The following is a 16,807-nucleotide window of genomic DNA, read 5'->3' as shown; positions in this document are numbered from 1 at the left end:
TGTGTGGATGATGTAGACGCGTCATCCACACTGGGCTGGGTAAAATAAGGACATAGATTACAGTAGAGAAGAGGTGCTGGACCGAAGAGAGGAGGCACCATACTGGAGCGCAGCGACACCCATCGGACCAGACTGTCCCCCATAGGAGAGTATTATAAAGGTGTTTTTTTACGTTATACAGAGCGGCCTGGGCTCTTATATACAGCATTCTAGAATGCTGTATATAACAGCTTAGTAGTGGTGGCCGATACTTATAATTGCAAAATCTGGTGACAGGTTCCCTTTAGAACTCCCATACACAGTAGACAAACATCAGTCAAACCCACCAATATAATCAAGTTTGGCTAACAGTCTATTGTGAATGGGGTTCCCTGACAGATCGATGTTGAGGGAAATAACAATCCAGCATTTCTGATTTGGGACTTCCGATCACAAAGAGAAGCCATCATCAGAGATGTCTATTAGGTATTTGGTCTCTCATAGAGAACAATGGAGCAGAGCGAGTGTTCCTGTGAATGGGAGAGTTGGGTGAGATAGCTGCCAGCTGGATTATTGTGTATGGGGGTTTTAATCAGCAACTATAGATTTCAGTTACCAAACCACTCAAGAGTAGCAATTTTTCAGGGCAATAAAAAGAATCAACAATGAAGAGTAGCTATGGAAAATTTATATAGGGTGAATAGGTTATGGGTGCTTTTTGCCTTGATATCTATGCGTATCACCACTACTAGGATCTAAACCTTTGGAAATTGCAATGTTCCCGATGTTACTTAACAACCCACATTAAAAACCAACGTCCTCCTATTTTCGTGTATGGACATGAGCAGGAAGTATTGTGTTGTGTTGTAAGCTCAAAGTGCAAAATGGATTATGTATGCCTAATCAAAATAGGCATAGAGTGCAAATACAAAGTGTTTTACAGGGAACAACACACTGTATCATTAGTGGAAATTTGGCTTTGTGTTACTTCAAATCAAGGTTGCATGACTTCTCATTTCATACTTTGATCTGTTAACATTTTTGATTCAGATAACTAAGAGGCTATGTTACACCCCCTTCCTCTGCTAAGACTCCCATGGTCTCATGGTCACCCCCTACCTATCTATAACAACTGCATTCGACAATTGGCTGCAGGATGTATGGCTGAATTTGTTGCCGCAGCCAGGCTGGTTATAGCACGTTATTGATGTGAAGTCAATCTGGATTTTCCGTTGGTTCATAAATGCAGTCTTAGCTTAATTTGTCATTGGGTTAATCTACATAAGGTGCCATCTCCAAAATGACTTTTTATGGTGAAGAATGATAAAGCCTAACGTAGTGTGGAAAATGTTTCAAATTTAACTGCCAAGGTGCCTGGAAATGTTCCATTATTTTGTTGTGTCCATTTATTGGAGAGAATTACTAAAAGATGGGCAAAAGCATTTATAAATAACCAGATATCAGTACCGAGCCCAATTCTCCCACATATATCACTATTAGCAGCAACATTACATTATGCACGTTAAGCTGACCTTCATAAAACATGTACTAAATGATGGCAAAGCAACAAGAAAACACCAAAGATTTTGGAAGATCCTTCAGATTTTACAAGGCTACTGAGCAGCCGAGCATTACGTATGCCCTCACTTTTTTATTGACATGAACTATGTTACTCGGAGCAAACCATGCATGCAGATTTGTCATTTGATATACTTTCACCAATGTCTTCTGTACTACTTCATCGTCTCAGTGCTGGCTGTCCCTTTTTTTTTATCAGGCACTGAGCAGGGCAATATATGATGGGATATGTGTATGTACACCCATATACACACTTTTTCCTAGGAAAAGAAAGCTTGCCGTGCTGATCCAGTCTTTGGTTGTTTATCTTTAGGTTTTCAGGTACTGCTGCTTTACAATGCTCTATGGTCTTTTCAGTCCAAAGCTATTCTTATGAACCGGTGAGCATTGCAATAGAAATCCATAGAGCTACTATGACTGGTCACAGTCACCTATGTCTTGAGGATTTGGAGTACAGTAGTGCAGAGATGCTGATGGAACAGAAACACATACTGTGTGTTTGTTCAGGGATTCTCTGTCGCCAATTGCAAGTCATATAGTTGCCATCAGCTCTTTGTGCCATATTGGCATCTGATTTCTGATCCAGAGGATTGGATGTTAAAAGTTGGCTACAAACAAGATTCCTGTGACTCTGGGTCAATATGGATAGGAAGTTTGTCACTCTCCTGATGATGTCCATTATACAGAACTGTGTACCTGGGAATAAAAGAAAACAATTATTATTGGAAAAAGTGGCATGACAACTTTCTAAAACAGTTCTGTAATGCATATTGTAAAACAAGTTGAATGGATCTCCAATATTAAGTCCATGGGGCCGTATTGTATTTATATGTACCTCTTATGTCATAATTCTTCAGCTTCCATGTTATGGAGCTATTCATGTATGTTAACTAAATTCCGTAACAAAGAGCTTCAAGGATTCATGGAACATAGGTTCCTTGAAAATAGCCTTAAGGAAACATTGTTTACCATGCAGAACTCATTGCGCCTGCCTTCGTCAGATTGTAGATGTTACTTAGTTTGAGGCCTGACAAGTACCAGCGTGGGAGACTGGCTAGGAATCCCCGATTCCATTGACTTGAGAAAGGTTGAACTAGATGGACCCAGGTCTTTTATCAACCTTTGTAACTATGTAAATAGATCCTTGTAAAAAAGAAAGGCTTTGTTATCCTGGTTCAAAAGATGCATTGAATTTACCAAGCTGCAAAATAATTGGTAGAGTTGAGTGGATCATTTGAAACTCAAATTCGCCCATTTGATGCTTCAGCAATGTGGAAAATGATGCCAGGCAAGTTTTATTTCATTGTGAACTGCAAACTGAATCACAAAATGTTCAAATTTGCCTGAAACAGCAAATTTCAAGAAATTGTACTCAAACTCGATCCTCCATGGACCAACCCACTCATCTCAACTACTTGGCTTTGGAGTACCATATTGGCATAACTGAAAACCACCTGGAAGCTAGGCTTTCTTTTTTAAGCAAAATCCAATTTACACATTTCACATGTTTAACTTCACAAAACACTGTAGGACATATTGAGCAATTCTTTCCATCGTGGTTGGTGTTCAAATACGCCTTTCCAACATCATTATTGATAAGCAAGCCCAGCTTTCCTCTTCAGACTTCATTTGACAAAAGTGGTTCTTTGAGAGTCCAGTGTGCGGGAGAATAATCGATGATCCCCCCTTAGAGTTTTGCAGCTACAGTCATCGATCAGCTTGTGTTTTAAATTACAATTTTAACATTTCACAACAAATTACAAACAAAACTTTAGAAGTGTATGAACTACAGTAATTACCTCCATCCAATACATTATCTACTACTGTGCTTGATCATAAAAATATTAATAAGATTTTGTAAATTGTCAGAATTCAAGCCTACCTAACTTCAGCATACTGTTACATGTTAAATATTTGGTTTTCGCTGCAAACAATGTCATGGTTAATTGTACAACGGGATTTTTTTTATAAAGATAATGTGTAATGTTTAAAAGAACATTGCAGAACAGGATACAATATGTCAGTGCAGAATGCACCAAGTAGTGTTGAACATCGTTAATTGGCTCTCAAGATGATTAGCTTTTCATTTTAATTGCATTATCTGACTGCAGTCGTTGATTGAAATTCCCACATACAACTTTGCAATCTCTAAACTAGTGGGAATTAGAGGAACTGAACATACTATAAACCTTCAGTGGAAAGAGCAAGAGGAAACTTATTTCAAAAGAAAGCAGATGAGAAATAAAGTACAAAGTGAAAACGCTGTTAACTTCTTGAAGATTATTAGTTTTCAATATGTCATTAGCCATGAAATTAAAACCACCTCCATAAATTGTGCAGCTCCCTCTCAAGTCAACAACCTCAGCTGTTGAGAGATGAACTTTAAAAGACCTCTCAAAAGTGTCCTACATGATCTTTTTCAGCAATTCATGCTACATTAGCTCACCTATGGGATAAGCTCAGACAGGCTAACCTCCCCAGCCAAACCTAGCCAATTGTCCCAATCATTGAGAACCCATGACCAGTTAAAGGTTCACTGGTTTTTCTAACTTGGACTTCTGGTAAGTATTAAGGCCCCTTAAGACACTGCAACATCGCAAACGACATCGCTGTAACGTCACCGTTTTTGTGACGTTATAGCGACCTCCCCAGCGACATTGCAGTGTGTGAAACACATCAGCGACCTGGCCCCTGCTGTGAAGTTGTGATCGCTACAAATCGTTCAGGACCATTCTTTGGTCCTTTGTTTCCCGCTGTGCAGCATGATCGCTAGAAAGTCTCAGTGTGTAAAGGGGCCTTTACAGCGACTTCGTTAGCGACTTCCCTTTCAAAAAGCTGCTTTACAACGTCCCCAATGACTAGCTAGGTCGTTCTGCAGGTCCTTGTCGCTGTTGCGTCGTTTTCCAGGTTTGCCTGTTTGACAGCTCACCAGCGACTCACCAGAGACTTTGTAGCGATCCCGGCCAGGTTGGGATCGCTGGTGGGATCGCTAGAAAGTCTCAGTGTGTAAAGGGGCCTTTAGACATGAGCTGATGAATTTCAGCAGATCACACAACAATGTTAAACAAAGTATATTTTAATCAGTAGATCTTAGAATAATTTCCACAATTGGATGTGTGAAAAAAAAAATGTTCCGTACTGAGATAATCTTATAAATGTGCCCCTACTCTGTACTGTGTAATGGCTGTGTCTGACAGTGCAGGAACATGCTCCACATATACTACAGCTCCTGGGCAGGGGAGATTACAAAACAGTATACAGACAGGACAGCATGGGATCACAGCTCCTGCTTTCTGTGAGGTAAAACAAACCTTGCCTTATTTTAAAGAGATGGTTCACTATTCTGCAACAGTGACCACATCCCTGTAAAACTGATTGGGAAGGCTTTTTCTAAATACCTTATTCAGCCAATGTTGCCTCTGAGTGGCACTCTTGCGGTCCGCTCATCCCCATGAAGTGTGCCCCCGGGCTCTGTGACCTCAGATCCACTGATGTCAGGTCAACTTCCAGTTGACCTGACATCACCGAGCCCAGCCCCAGTCTTCCTGAGTGACTGGACTGTGGGCGATGTTTCACATCTCATCACAGCCCAGCATCACAACCCAGCATTACTCCTGCTTGTGGTGCTCTGCAGCGAAGGATGACATGACACATGACATGCTGGGCTGTGATGTGCGGTGAAACTCTGCCCACAGCCCAGTCACTCATCAGGAAGCCTGGAGCCTGGCTTGGTGATGTCGTGCCAACTAGAAATTGACGTGATATCACCAGATCTCAGAGATCACGGAGCCCGGGGGGGGGGAGTTGTCACTTCATAGGGATGAGCGGATCGCATTAGCGCCGCTCAGAGACAGAATTGGCTGAACAAGGTATTTAGAACAGCCTTCCCTATCAGTTTTACAGGGATGTGGCCACTATTGCAGAGTATTGAACTACCCCTTTAAACAAGCAGCGATATGTTTTACCTCACAGAATCAGCTGCAATTATAAGTACCTGGTGCTGGTTGTACCAATTTTTACTCCTTCCAGATGTGAGTGGCATTTGGAAAAAAAGATCAGCAAAATCATCTTATTTATTATAGCAGTAAGAAATTAACAGTTATATGTTAAAGTTATATGTTAGTGTTACTATAGATCTCTTAGCTAATCCTGTACGTTATCACTGCCATTTAACTATTATTTTATATGCTGGAAAAATATCACTTATGCCTTTTGGATAATAGATTATGATTATCTTACTTTTATTTTTTTTTCTTTCTAACTAGTTGTAACCTACTGTTCAGTTGTAAAACACTGTACAATTTTGATTTCTAACATGTATTTACTGATATTCTAAGAATATTGTACATATCAGGTTTGATTTTATTGGAACTATTTTTCATCTATGTTTTGTATGTATTATTCACTGAAATGTCATATTGGCGGACCGTAATTGATTTAGGGCAAGTTTCTAATGTGCAGTCCCACATTGCATTATTCACTGTAGAGTAGCTATTGTAGAATATTCCGAGGTTTCAATGGCAACATTTTGCTGGAGTGGTGTACAACATGCTACCACCAGATGCTTGAAAATGCTACCCACTGCAACGCCTATTATAAAATTTGTTGGTGGTAGGGAAAATTATATTAATGAGCTGTTTTTTAGTATTTGGATTAGATTTCTTATTTCTAATTAGAACTTTTGCTTCAATTACAGCTGTAAGTCTTTTAGGGGATGTCTATACCAGCTTTGCACATCAAGTGGCTGAAATTCTTGGCCATTCTTCATTGAAAACTCTCTAGCTCAGTGAGATTGGATGGAGGTGTCTGTGAACAGCAAATTTTCAAGTCTTATGACAGATTCTCAATGGGATTTAGGTCTGGACTGTGAGTGGGCCATTCACACACATGAATATGGCCTGATCTAAACCATTCCATGGTAGCTCTGGCAGTGTGTTTACCTACGCCCCAGTCTCAAGTCTTTGCAAGCCTGTAAGGCCACATGCATACGTTCGAGTATTTTGGCATATTTTTTACCTCCAAAACCAGGAGAGAAACAATAAGAGGAAAAGTATAATAGAAACATGAGCACCACTTCTGTATTTATTAGCCACTCCTGGTTAGGGCTTATAAATTCTGAGGGGAAAAAACTCTACAAATATTCAACGTGTGCACATGGCCTTATGATTGCTTTGCTACTCAGAGGTGTAGTTAGGGGGGCCTAGCGTTGGGGAGGTAGTGCGGATTAGATGCTCTCTGCACATGTAGCTGCAGTACACATCGTGTAATTAACCCGATGTGTACTGTAGCTAGGAGAGCAGGGAGCCAGCGCTCAGTGTGCGCGGCTCCCTGCTCTCTGCACATGTTGCAGCACAGCAACGTGTGTTGTTATGATCGCTGCTTCGGCTGCTGTGTTTGACAGCTAAGCAGCGATCATAACAGCGACTTACAAGGTCGCTGCTACGTCACAGAAAATGGTGACGTAACAGCGACGTCGTTGTCGCTGTCGTTTAGTGTGACCCCAGCTTTACAGAACAGCTTTAGATTTACTGTGAAGAAATTAAAGGTAGACTCAATTTCTTAATTAGGTGACTTCTAGAGGCAATTGGTCACTCAAGATTTTATGTAAGGGCATCAGATTGCAGAGGGCCGAGTAAAAATGCATGTCACTATTAGCAGGGTTTGTTTTAATATTTAGAAAATGGTGTATCATTTCTTTTACACATTTCAAATACTTTCTAATTAGTTTTGGTATATTACATAAAATCCCAATAAAATACATTTAAATTTGGGGGTGTAACATGAAAAAATATGGAACAGTTCATGAATATTTTTTCAAAACACTGTAACTGAACTCAGCACTGTATAAATGTTTTAGTCAGGTGTAAAATAGTAATAGTTTCAAAGCTAAAAGCAGTATTCAGTTATTTTTATCAAATAAAAAAATGCAAAGGGAAAGAAACAAAAGAGTAATTTAAGACAAATTATTATTTGCTGTCATAACTAGTAATGAGTGAATATATTTAGCACTATTCATTTCTTACATAAATATTAAGATATTCGCAATATCCTATTTTGGTATTCGCCTTGTGAGTTTCGAGTCTCCTCCCCACATGTTTGGCACCTAATTTTTCAGCCACCAAACATGCTTAGATTGCCTGCCAATCACAGTAATGCTGTAGCCATCTTTGCTACAGGCATTACTATGACTGGCAGGATAAATGAGAAAAAAAACCCACTTGAAGTCATTAAAGCAGGAGAATTATACTCTCCGAGTTTCCCAGTCACACTACTACTTGGTCGCTCATTAACCCTTATGAATATACACTGCTTCCCCCACCCACCCTCTGTGCCAGCATCTGAGATTGGTTGCCCTCACACTAGCTGTCTGAGTTCCAGAAGTGGAGTGTAAAAATAAATTAATAATTGGAAAAAATGACGTAGGGTCCCCTGTATATTGATACTCAGCACGGATAAAGCAGATAGCCAGAGGCTGCAGCCCCCAGTTGTGTGCATTATCTTGGCTGTGTATTAAAATACATGGGACCCCATGCAGCTTTTTTGTAATTATTTAAATAAATAATTTAAAGAAACTGCATGCGCCCCCCCCCCCCCCAATTTTGATGCTTAGCCAAAATAAAGCAGAAAGCTGGGGCTGGTATTCTCAGGTTGGGGAGGTCCATGGTTATTGTGCCCTCCCCAGCCTAAAAATAGCAGCCCACAGCCACTCAGGATTAGTTACATCAATTAGATGCGACAAGTCTGCCGTTTTCTCCAGCTCATCCCGATTGCTCTAGTGCGGGGGCAATATGGGTAATATAACGGGTTAATGAAAGCAGTGCTTTGTCAAAAATTCACAGCTGCCAACAAGCTCTGGGTTTGTAATAGTGAGGGGTCTATGAGACCTCTCCATTAACAACCCTGCAAGTTAAAGGGGAAAAAAAACACCAACACACAAAAATCCTTTATTTTAAATTAAAAAAACACACACCCTTTTTCACCAATTTATTAACCCCAAAAGCACTCCCGCAGGTCCAATGATATACCACTACGATCCCAGCTCTGCTACATCCAGTAGCTGCAGTGATGGAAAACACAACCAATCATTGCAGCTCCTGGGACACATTGAGGGCAGTGGGAGACCCATCTGGGATGAGCAGTGACATCAGTCAGGTCATCAGAGATCATATCCGGGTTCCCATGGTACCAAGTGTGGCCACCAGTGAACCCCCTGCTGTATTGATGGATTGCTGGATTGCGGGACACGGTGGTACAGAAGAAGTCTGGCAATCAGCAGTCATAGCAGTCTGGCAATGGGGCAGTCAGGTCACTGGAGTTTACTTGGGGCTCTCCTCCCATCAGTGAAAGCTGAACCCACTGCCCTCAGTGAAAGTGGAACCTGCTGCCGGATTACTGGACTGTTGGATTTCGGGACACGACCGCACTTCAATCCTGCAGTCAGGTCACTGGAGTTCACACTCGGGCCTCCATGCGCCCTCAGTGAAAGTTGAACTCAGCCTTGTGCAAGTCTACAATTTTGTCTCTCGTGACCTTAGACAGCTCTTTGGTCTTGACCATGGTGGAGAGGTTGGAGTGTGATTGATTGTGTGGACAGGTATATTTTATGTAGGTAACAGGTTCAAACAGGTACAATTAATGCAGGTAATGAGTGCAGAGTAGGAGGGCTTCGTAAAGAAAAAAATAACAGGACTATGAGACAGACCTGCACAACACACAGGCATTATTAAAGGGAACCTGACCCTTATATGCAGAAACAAGCCTTTGTGGAACTACAAGTCCCATAGCAACCTCTTTAGTTTAATATCGCAGGGACCTTCTCCACAAATTGTGATATGTGCATCTAAATAGGGGCACATCTGTGTTCTAGCTCCAAATTGCTAGTTCTGCATCTAAACACTGCAAAATATGTGCTCCCGGTACATATTGTCATTTAATCACCTAAATAGTGATTGTTAATTTATTGATAGGTGACTGACAGGTGTGGAATTAGGGTTGTAAAAACAGCTACATAAAAGAGAGAAAGGGTATATCAAACATGATTGGAAAATCCTGAAGTCGTGGTGGAGGAGGAATAAGTGTGGTGTTTGAGGTGTACGTGGGGTAGGTGCTAAATTTTCTGAAAGCTCTACTGAACAAACATTAGCTTGTCATAGCCAAAGACAAATGACAACTTCTGTTACTGGACGGGCTACTCAACTCCCTTTCTTTGGCAGCCGCACAGCTGTATGACTTGTAGATGAGGGCCAGAGAGACCATGTGCTACAGTGGATGGCAAGCGTTGCATTAAGTGGCCTCTTCTCCTCTTCCTCCACCTCAAATTCACAGACAGTACAGTCCTCAGAGGTGGCAGCCCAATTACAATTGTATCCCCCCCATCCCGAGTCACAACTCTCCAACTGCCCAACTAACTGTGGGGAACCACAGATGAGCGAGTCTGCAGAGCTGTTCACACATTCTATTACATTGGAATCAGAGGTCTGCTCCAAAGATTCCCAGACTCAAGAGGAGGAAAGCATCTGAACCGATTCCCCAAATCCTTGTCAGTTGGATCCGGGGTCGGATGAAATAGCGTTCAAACAGAATTCAGACCCTCATCACCAAATGTTAAGCTCCAGTGTTGGAGGTGATGATGATGACACTCAGATACCTGATGCTCACGAATACTCTTGTTGTGAACCCAGAGGTATGTAGCTGAATAGCTCAGCAGAGGTGATGGAGGAGGAGGATGAAGACAAGGAGGTTATGTTGCCAATTCCTGCACACAAACATAGTAATGCTACTATGACAAGAACTGCATCCTCAGCCACAATCATCAGCTGCCCCATCAACCACGTCTGCTGCTTCTTCCTCCTTCGTCACCATTGAAAGTGTTCTCACACAGGTCTCCGGCCGCAGTATCTCCACTTGTTTACCTGCTGCAGTCAAGGTAAGTGAAAGCCCAACAGCTGTTACGGAAGTGGACATGCCTGGTGTTTTTGACCCATCTGAGACATCAAGCACACCATATGTTTCTCAATCCACCATAACATCCCTGCCTACACCTCTCTCCAGTTTCTTGTGTACATCCTACTCCACCCTCTATCAACATAGCAACCAGCCCCCAATCCCGCAGTTGTGGTCACATAAAAGATCATTTCTTCCTACACATGCCAAAGCTAAAGGGTGCTTTACACGCTGCAACATCGCTACCGATATATCGTCGGGGTCACGTCGTTAGTGACGCACATCCGGCACTGGTAGCAACATCGCAGCGTGTGACACAAATGAGTGACAATCAACGACTTGAAAAATCGTTGCTCGTTGACACGTCGTTCATTTCCTTAATATCACTGCTGCCACAGGTACGATTTTGTTCGTCGCTCCTGCGGCAGCACACATCGCTATGTGTGACACCGCGGGAGCGACGAACATCTCTTTACCTGCGTCCACCGGCAATGCGGAAGGAAGGAGGTGGGCGGGATGTTACCAAACGCACCTCTCCCTTGAGGGAGGGATTGTTCGGCGGTCACAGCGACGTCGCTAACAATGTATGTGCGTGTGACGCTGCCGTAGCGATAATGTTCGCTATGGCAGCGATCACCAAATGTCGCACATACGACGGGGGCGGGTGCTATCACGCTCGACATCACTAGCAATCGCTAGCGATGTCGCAGCGTGTAAAGCACCCTTAAGAGTTTGAACTTAAGCATATTTAAACTGTTGACCATGGAAATCCTGCCTTTCCACCTGGTGAATACTGACGGTTTCCAAAACCTGATGGCTGTGGCAGTCTCCAGTGTCAGTTGCCCAGTCACCATTACTTCTCTAATAAAGCTTTGCATGCGCTACTCCAGCAGGTTGCAGACAACATCATCCATTCCTTGAAAAACTGTGTCTGACAGGGTGCATTTCATCACAGACACCTGGATGAACAAGCATGGCAGGGGCGTTACATCTCACTCACTGGGCACTGGGTGACTCTGGTAGCTGTTGGGGAGGACGGTAAGAGGCTGCTTCACTAGTATTGGAATCACCAAGACTTGCAGGACAAGCATCTGTATCTATCACTTCCTCCACTGCCTCTGCAATCTCCACCTCCTCTATGGCCACCCACTGCGCCATCAACCTCTTCTTTAATGTAACTTGTGTATGGATACTGCGATGTGATCCCGGAATGAAATTGATTACATACATTGACATATTTTGTCTTCTCAGTAATAACAGAATTCCTCATTGAAGGATCCATTTAATTCAGGACAAATTGGATACTTAGTAAGTAGAGAACTATTAGGGAGTGAATAACTGGTATAGGATTGATGGTAACCAATAAAGGGTTGTTTTTTAATTTAAGGTATATTGTTGTTACAGTGTACCATCCTTGTGAATTCAATTTGGAAAAGCCCCTGAAGAACCTCCTCTAAATTTAAGTCCTGGAGGTGAAACGCGTCGGGCAACATTAGGACGGGCTAACTTGTTGAACTATTTAATATAATGATATCCTGGGATTAATGCAGGAACCCCGGACTGGAGCCCAGACCCTGGCTCTTAATGAATCCTTGTAGGTTGCAGGATTCACTGTGAATATTTGAAACCATACAATATAAATAATAGCTGACCCATATTGGATCGACAGTGAGATATGATGGTAGTATGAATGGGATTCACCATACATGAATAGAAACCCCACAGAATAGCAGCACCTATTAGTGTCGAGCACAGGGTGCTACCAGGGCCAGTCGACGGAGAGTGGGGGCACCACTAACGTGACGTCACAGGGTGCCGACCCCCACGGGTAGGTAGGGAGAGTTGTAGGGAATTTGCCCACAGTACTCTCACCATACCAATACTTGCATTAACAATTTTTAATTTTTGCACTTATTCCTTGTTGTGGTATGTTTAATAAAATTATATTTTTTATAAAATAGGGGCCTTTGTTGGTATTTTAGTGATTATACCCCTACTGAAAGAGCACATATCTCTTTCTTTGGTTATAAAAAAAATTTGTTTAAAAGAACAGAGAGTTTTTTTTATCTCTACTGGCTAACACGGTACAAAGATATCTTTGGTTATAGAGTGTTTAGTGTTATGGCTGGATTTTTGTCAGGGCCAATTGAGGATAATACATGGCTAAAAGATGCCAAGGAAGCTTTTTCTGAGTTAGCTTATGAGGAAACTCCCACTCAAGCACAATCCCTAAGGTCTATTTTTTCAGATCTACTGATTGAGTACAAAGAGAATATTAAATCGTGGTGGGAGGTCCAATCTCTTGACAACTACATCAAGAACCGCATAGTCCCTAGGGGACTTAGGATTTCCATTTCTCCTGCCCCTAGATCAAGATCGGCAGAACTTTTAGCCAAGTGGGAGGAGGAATCAATTTCATCATCCCTTAGATTTATGGGTATCCTACTAGAGGGTGAGAAAAAGACATTGCAAAATACAACTGAAAAATTACAAAAAACTATTGATAGGGCCTTGAAATTTAAAACGGATGCTGAATTTGCTAATAGGGAGGCAACTCTTAAAACTTCAATAGAGCGGTATAGATTGAGTATAAAAGATAGAAAACACAAACGTTTTGCGAGAGATTTAAAGGACTTTAAAGAAAAACAGGCCTATAATTTTGTAGACAGTAGGCAAAAAATTCCCCCAAGTGATATATCGTCCACAGAAGCCGAATCATCAGATTCAGAAAACCGCACCACAAAGAATTGGTGGAATCCCAGAGGACCACCAAAGAGAAAATGGAAGGGGGGTTATATGAAGGGAAGAGGGAATGGAAGACAATATCAAGACAGATCCCAAGGCGGGCTAGATGGCTCATCTACCTCTGGGCAATCATCTGCTTCCTTAGCCCCTCCTTCCACCACCTCTTTTTTAGAAATGAGGGAATCAAGACCATACGACCTGAGGGAAAGGGCTCCCCATGGAATAAACAAAGTTTAAGTCACACTGTAAATCAGAGAACAACTATGACACAGGTGATTAACTTATCCAGCTATAATCTCTTGGAAAATGAATTGACAGTACTTAGGGCAGGTTTAGGATTTGTGCCTACGGTTAGATTTGATGTATTCTCATGGATAAAAGATCTTAACCTATTTATACGTAAATTGAGATGGAAAAAGCACTATACAATTTTAAATCGGAATAGAGGTCATCAGTTGGGTATTCCGATGGATATGTTGAATGATTTTGACAACCTAGTGAGTTTGGAAGAGGAAGGGAATAGAAGAACGGGTGAAGGCCCCTTTTCCTCATTGAAAAATAGGAGTACAAAAATGCCACCTCAAGGAGAACAAGACAGCACAGAGATTTTTTGCAAATTGGTAACTATGGATTTAATGAAAATTAATCCTAAATATCATCCAGCTCCGAAAAATCTCACTCAATATGAGAAAGAAGCCCTAGAAAGTCTGGAAAAAAATCAAGAGATCATAATAAAACCGGCAGATAAAGGCGGGAATACGGTCGTTATGGATAGAGAAAACTACTTAAAAATGTGCATGTCCCTTCTGTTGGATAGACAAACATATGAGATCCTTAAACAGGACCCTACGGATATTTTTCTGGGGGAATTAAAGCTGATATTGACAGAAGCTCAGAATAACAAACTAATCAGTAAGGATGAATTTGAATTCCTTCTACCAAAGCATCCAAAAATAGCTACTTTTTATACAGTACCCAAGATACACAAGGGGTTGGATCCCCTAAAAGGACGACCTATAGTGTCCGGGATCAACGCCTTGTGTCAAAATAGCAGTACCTATATGGATCACATCCTGCGTCCGTTTGTTATGGCCCTTCCTTCACACATTAGGGACACAATGGATCTCCTTAGGAGATTAGAAGGGTTGACGGTTGAAAAAGAAACTATATTAGTGTCAATTGACGTCGAATCATTATATAGTCGGATACCCCATCATGTTGGCTTAAAAGCTATTAACCATTTTTTGTCATCTCGAGGTACACAGTTTGCCCTCCACAATGAATTTATACAAGAACTAATGAAATTCATCCTCACCAGAAACTACTTCATTTTTAATTCTATATTTTTCCACCAGCTCAGGGGCACAGCAATGGGGAGCCCGTGTGCCCCCACTTATGCTAACTTGTTCCTGGGCTGGTGGGAGGATACAGTGGTTTTTGGTGAGGAAGACAATGAATGGACCCCCCAGATTATGTTCTGGGGGAGATACATTGACGATATCATTGTCTTGTGGAATGGGTCAATTGAATCTTTTATCTCATTTGTTGAACATCTAAACATCAATGATATAGGCCTAAAATTAACATATGAGATTGGTGGGGATAAAATCCCGTTCCTAGATATCTTTATACAAAAGGATGAAGAAGGGAGACTAAAAACTGATGTGTATAGGAAACCAAATTGCACGAACAACTTACTACACTGGAACAGCTATCATCCTCCTCCCCTTAAGAGAGGCATACCCAAGGGACAGTTCCTGAGATTGCGCAGGAACTGTTCCTTGGAGAGTGACTTCGATAAACAATCAAGATCTTTGACGAATAGATTTCTCCAGAGAGGATATCCTGGAGAAACAATAAAAAAGGCCCAGGATTTTGCTTGGAGAAGCCAAAGGACGGAGCTATTGGTCCCTAGACAAAAGGAGGATCAAGATATCAAAACAAGATTGATAGGGACCTTTGACGACCAGAATCATAGAGTCCTGGGGATCTTGAAAAAGTACTGGGGAATACTTCGGAGTGATCCAGATATTAGTAATGCAATTATGGAGACACCATCAGTTACATACAGGAGAGGACGCACGATAGGGGACCAGCTGGTACACAGTCTCTATACCCCCCCCCAAAAGAACGGCACCTGGTTAGATCAAAGAGGAATTGGAACATATAGATGTGGAAAGTGCTCTTTCTGTAAATTTGTTATTCCATCTAAAGAATTCATTAGTGTGAGCACGGGCAGAGTCTATAAAAATAGAAATTTTGGTAATTGTAAGACTGAAGGATTAGTATATTTGTGTACCTGCTCCTGCCCACTAGATTATGTGGGAAAGACAAAAAGACAATTCAGAATTAGGATCAGTGAGCATTTGGGAGATGTTAGAAATAAGAGAGACACCCCTATTGCCCGCCATGTGAATGACTGTCATGGGGGTGATGTGGGATCCTTGTCCTTTAGGATCATAGAAACGGTGCCCAAATCCATCAGAAGGGGAGATTGGGACAAGACAATTTTACAGAGGGAGACAAGGTGGATGTTTTGGTTGCAATCTATTCATCCTAAGGGATTAAATGAGCAACTCAGTTTTGTAAGCTTTATATAGGTGAAGATGTTACAAGAGTCCAGTAAGACATATAAGTTGCCTTCCAAGAGAAGGATAATGTCTAGGGAAAAGAAAAGGACTGCTAAAAAGACTTTATAGCAGTTGATATCCATAGAAAGTTAACAATAAATAGGGTAGGAGTAAAAATTGGAAATTATATATACAACCTTGTTTGATACCAAAAATCCTCTGCATCAACACACGCTCCAGTTCTCAGAGTTTAAATCACTAGATAAATTTCCCTAATTTTTCAAAAATTCTATCTTATAGACATTCTGGGGTCCATAAAGTAGTTTTTTATATATTGTCCCATATTCAATTTATCATAGATGGGTGACAATACCAACTGGAAGGTGACAGATGGGACAGATAATGTATCTGTGTGAATTTATCCTCCCTTTATGTCACATGGTGTTTGCATAAATCAGCATGATATGAATCCTGTTTGAGCCATATATAAACTATCCTCATGATGTTGTCAACCCTAGAGATAAATGGATGAGATATTTGACTACTATATGTATTTCCCATAATAAGTGGTGGAATGTATTAGATTTGGCTGGCCCCCATCCTTTGGCGCTTTCTGAATATCACATTTATACATACATGAACGGTTACCATAGAAACGAACAGCGACACAGTGGAATGTATAACTTTACTAGCAATGATCTGATCGGAAGTGACGTATCGCCCCCCGATATTACTTATTAAACTCTGTGGCTATAATTAATATTTATCGAGAAGATACGATATAATGAAAGTGATGGATATATCAAGATCCGTTTGGATTATGGTCCGTTTATGGATGGACTTATTAAACAAAACTTTATTGGTAACGAACAGACCGGAAGTGACGAATCGCCACCCGGCAGTATATATAAGTATGGGGGAATAGATTGATCCGTATGGAATATAGATGTACCCGAATAACGGATCAAGGGATACCATGGCTAAACCGGATC

At 41.4% G+C, this 16,807-nt stretch overlaps 1 protein-coding gene across 2 annotated transcripts in view; it reads right to left on the bottom strand.

Moving 5' to 3' along the window:
* Positions 1-246: 246 nt before the first annotated feature.
* HTR4 (5-hydroxytryptamine receptor 4) overlaps positions 247-16,807 on the bottom strand; it is a 698,746-nt gene continuing 682,185 nt past the window's right edge. The window contains exon 7 of one of the 2 annotated variants that reach the window (XM_075342358.1): positions 247-2,253. In XM_075342358.1, coding sequence (XP_075198473.1) covers positions 2,166-2,253 — 88 coding nt within the window. In that variant the 3' untranslated portion in view covers positions 247-2,165. The remainder of the gene's footprint in view (positions 2,254-16,807) is intronic. The other variant, XM_075342359.1, reaches the window with a different exon arrangement.

The sequence above is a fragment of the Anomaloglossus baeobatrachus genome, chromosome 4, assembly GCF_048569485.1.
Source record: "Anomaloglossus baeobatrachus isolate aAnoBae1 chromosome 4, aAnoBae1.hap1, whole genome shotgun sequence".
In the NCBI taxonomy this organism is placed as follows: Eukaryota; Metazoa; Chordata; class Amphibia; order Anura; family Aromobatidae; genus Anomaloglossus; species Anomaloglossus baeobatrachus.
The sequence above is the reverse complement of the archived record's forward strand: the minus strand, read 5'-3'. Positions and strand labels throughout refer to the sequence as shown.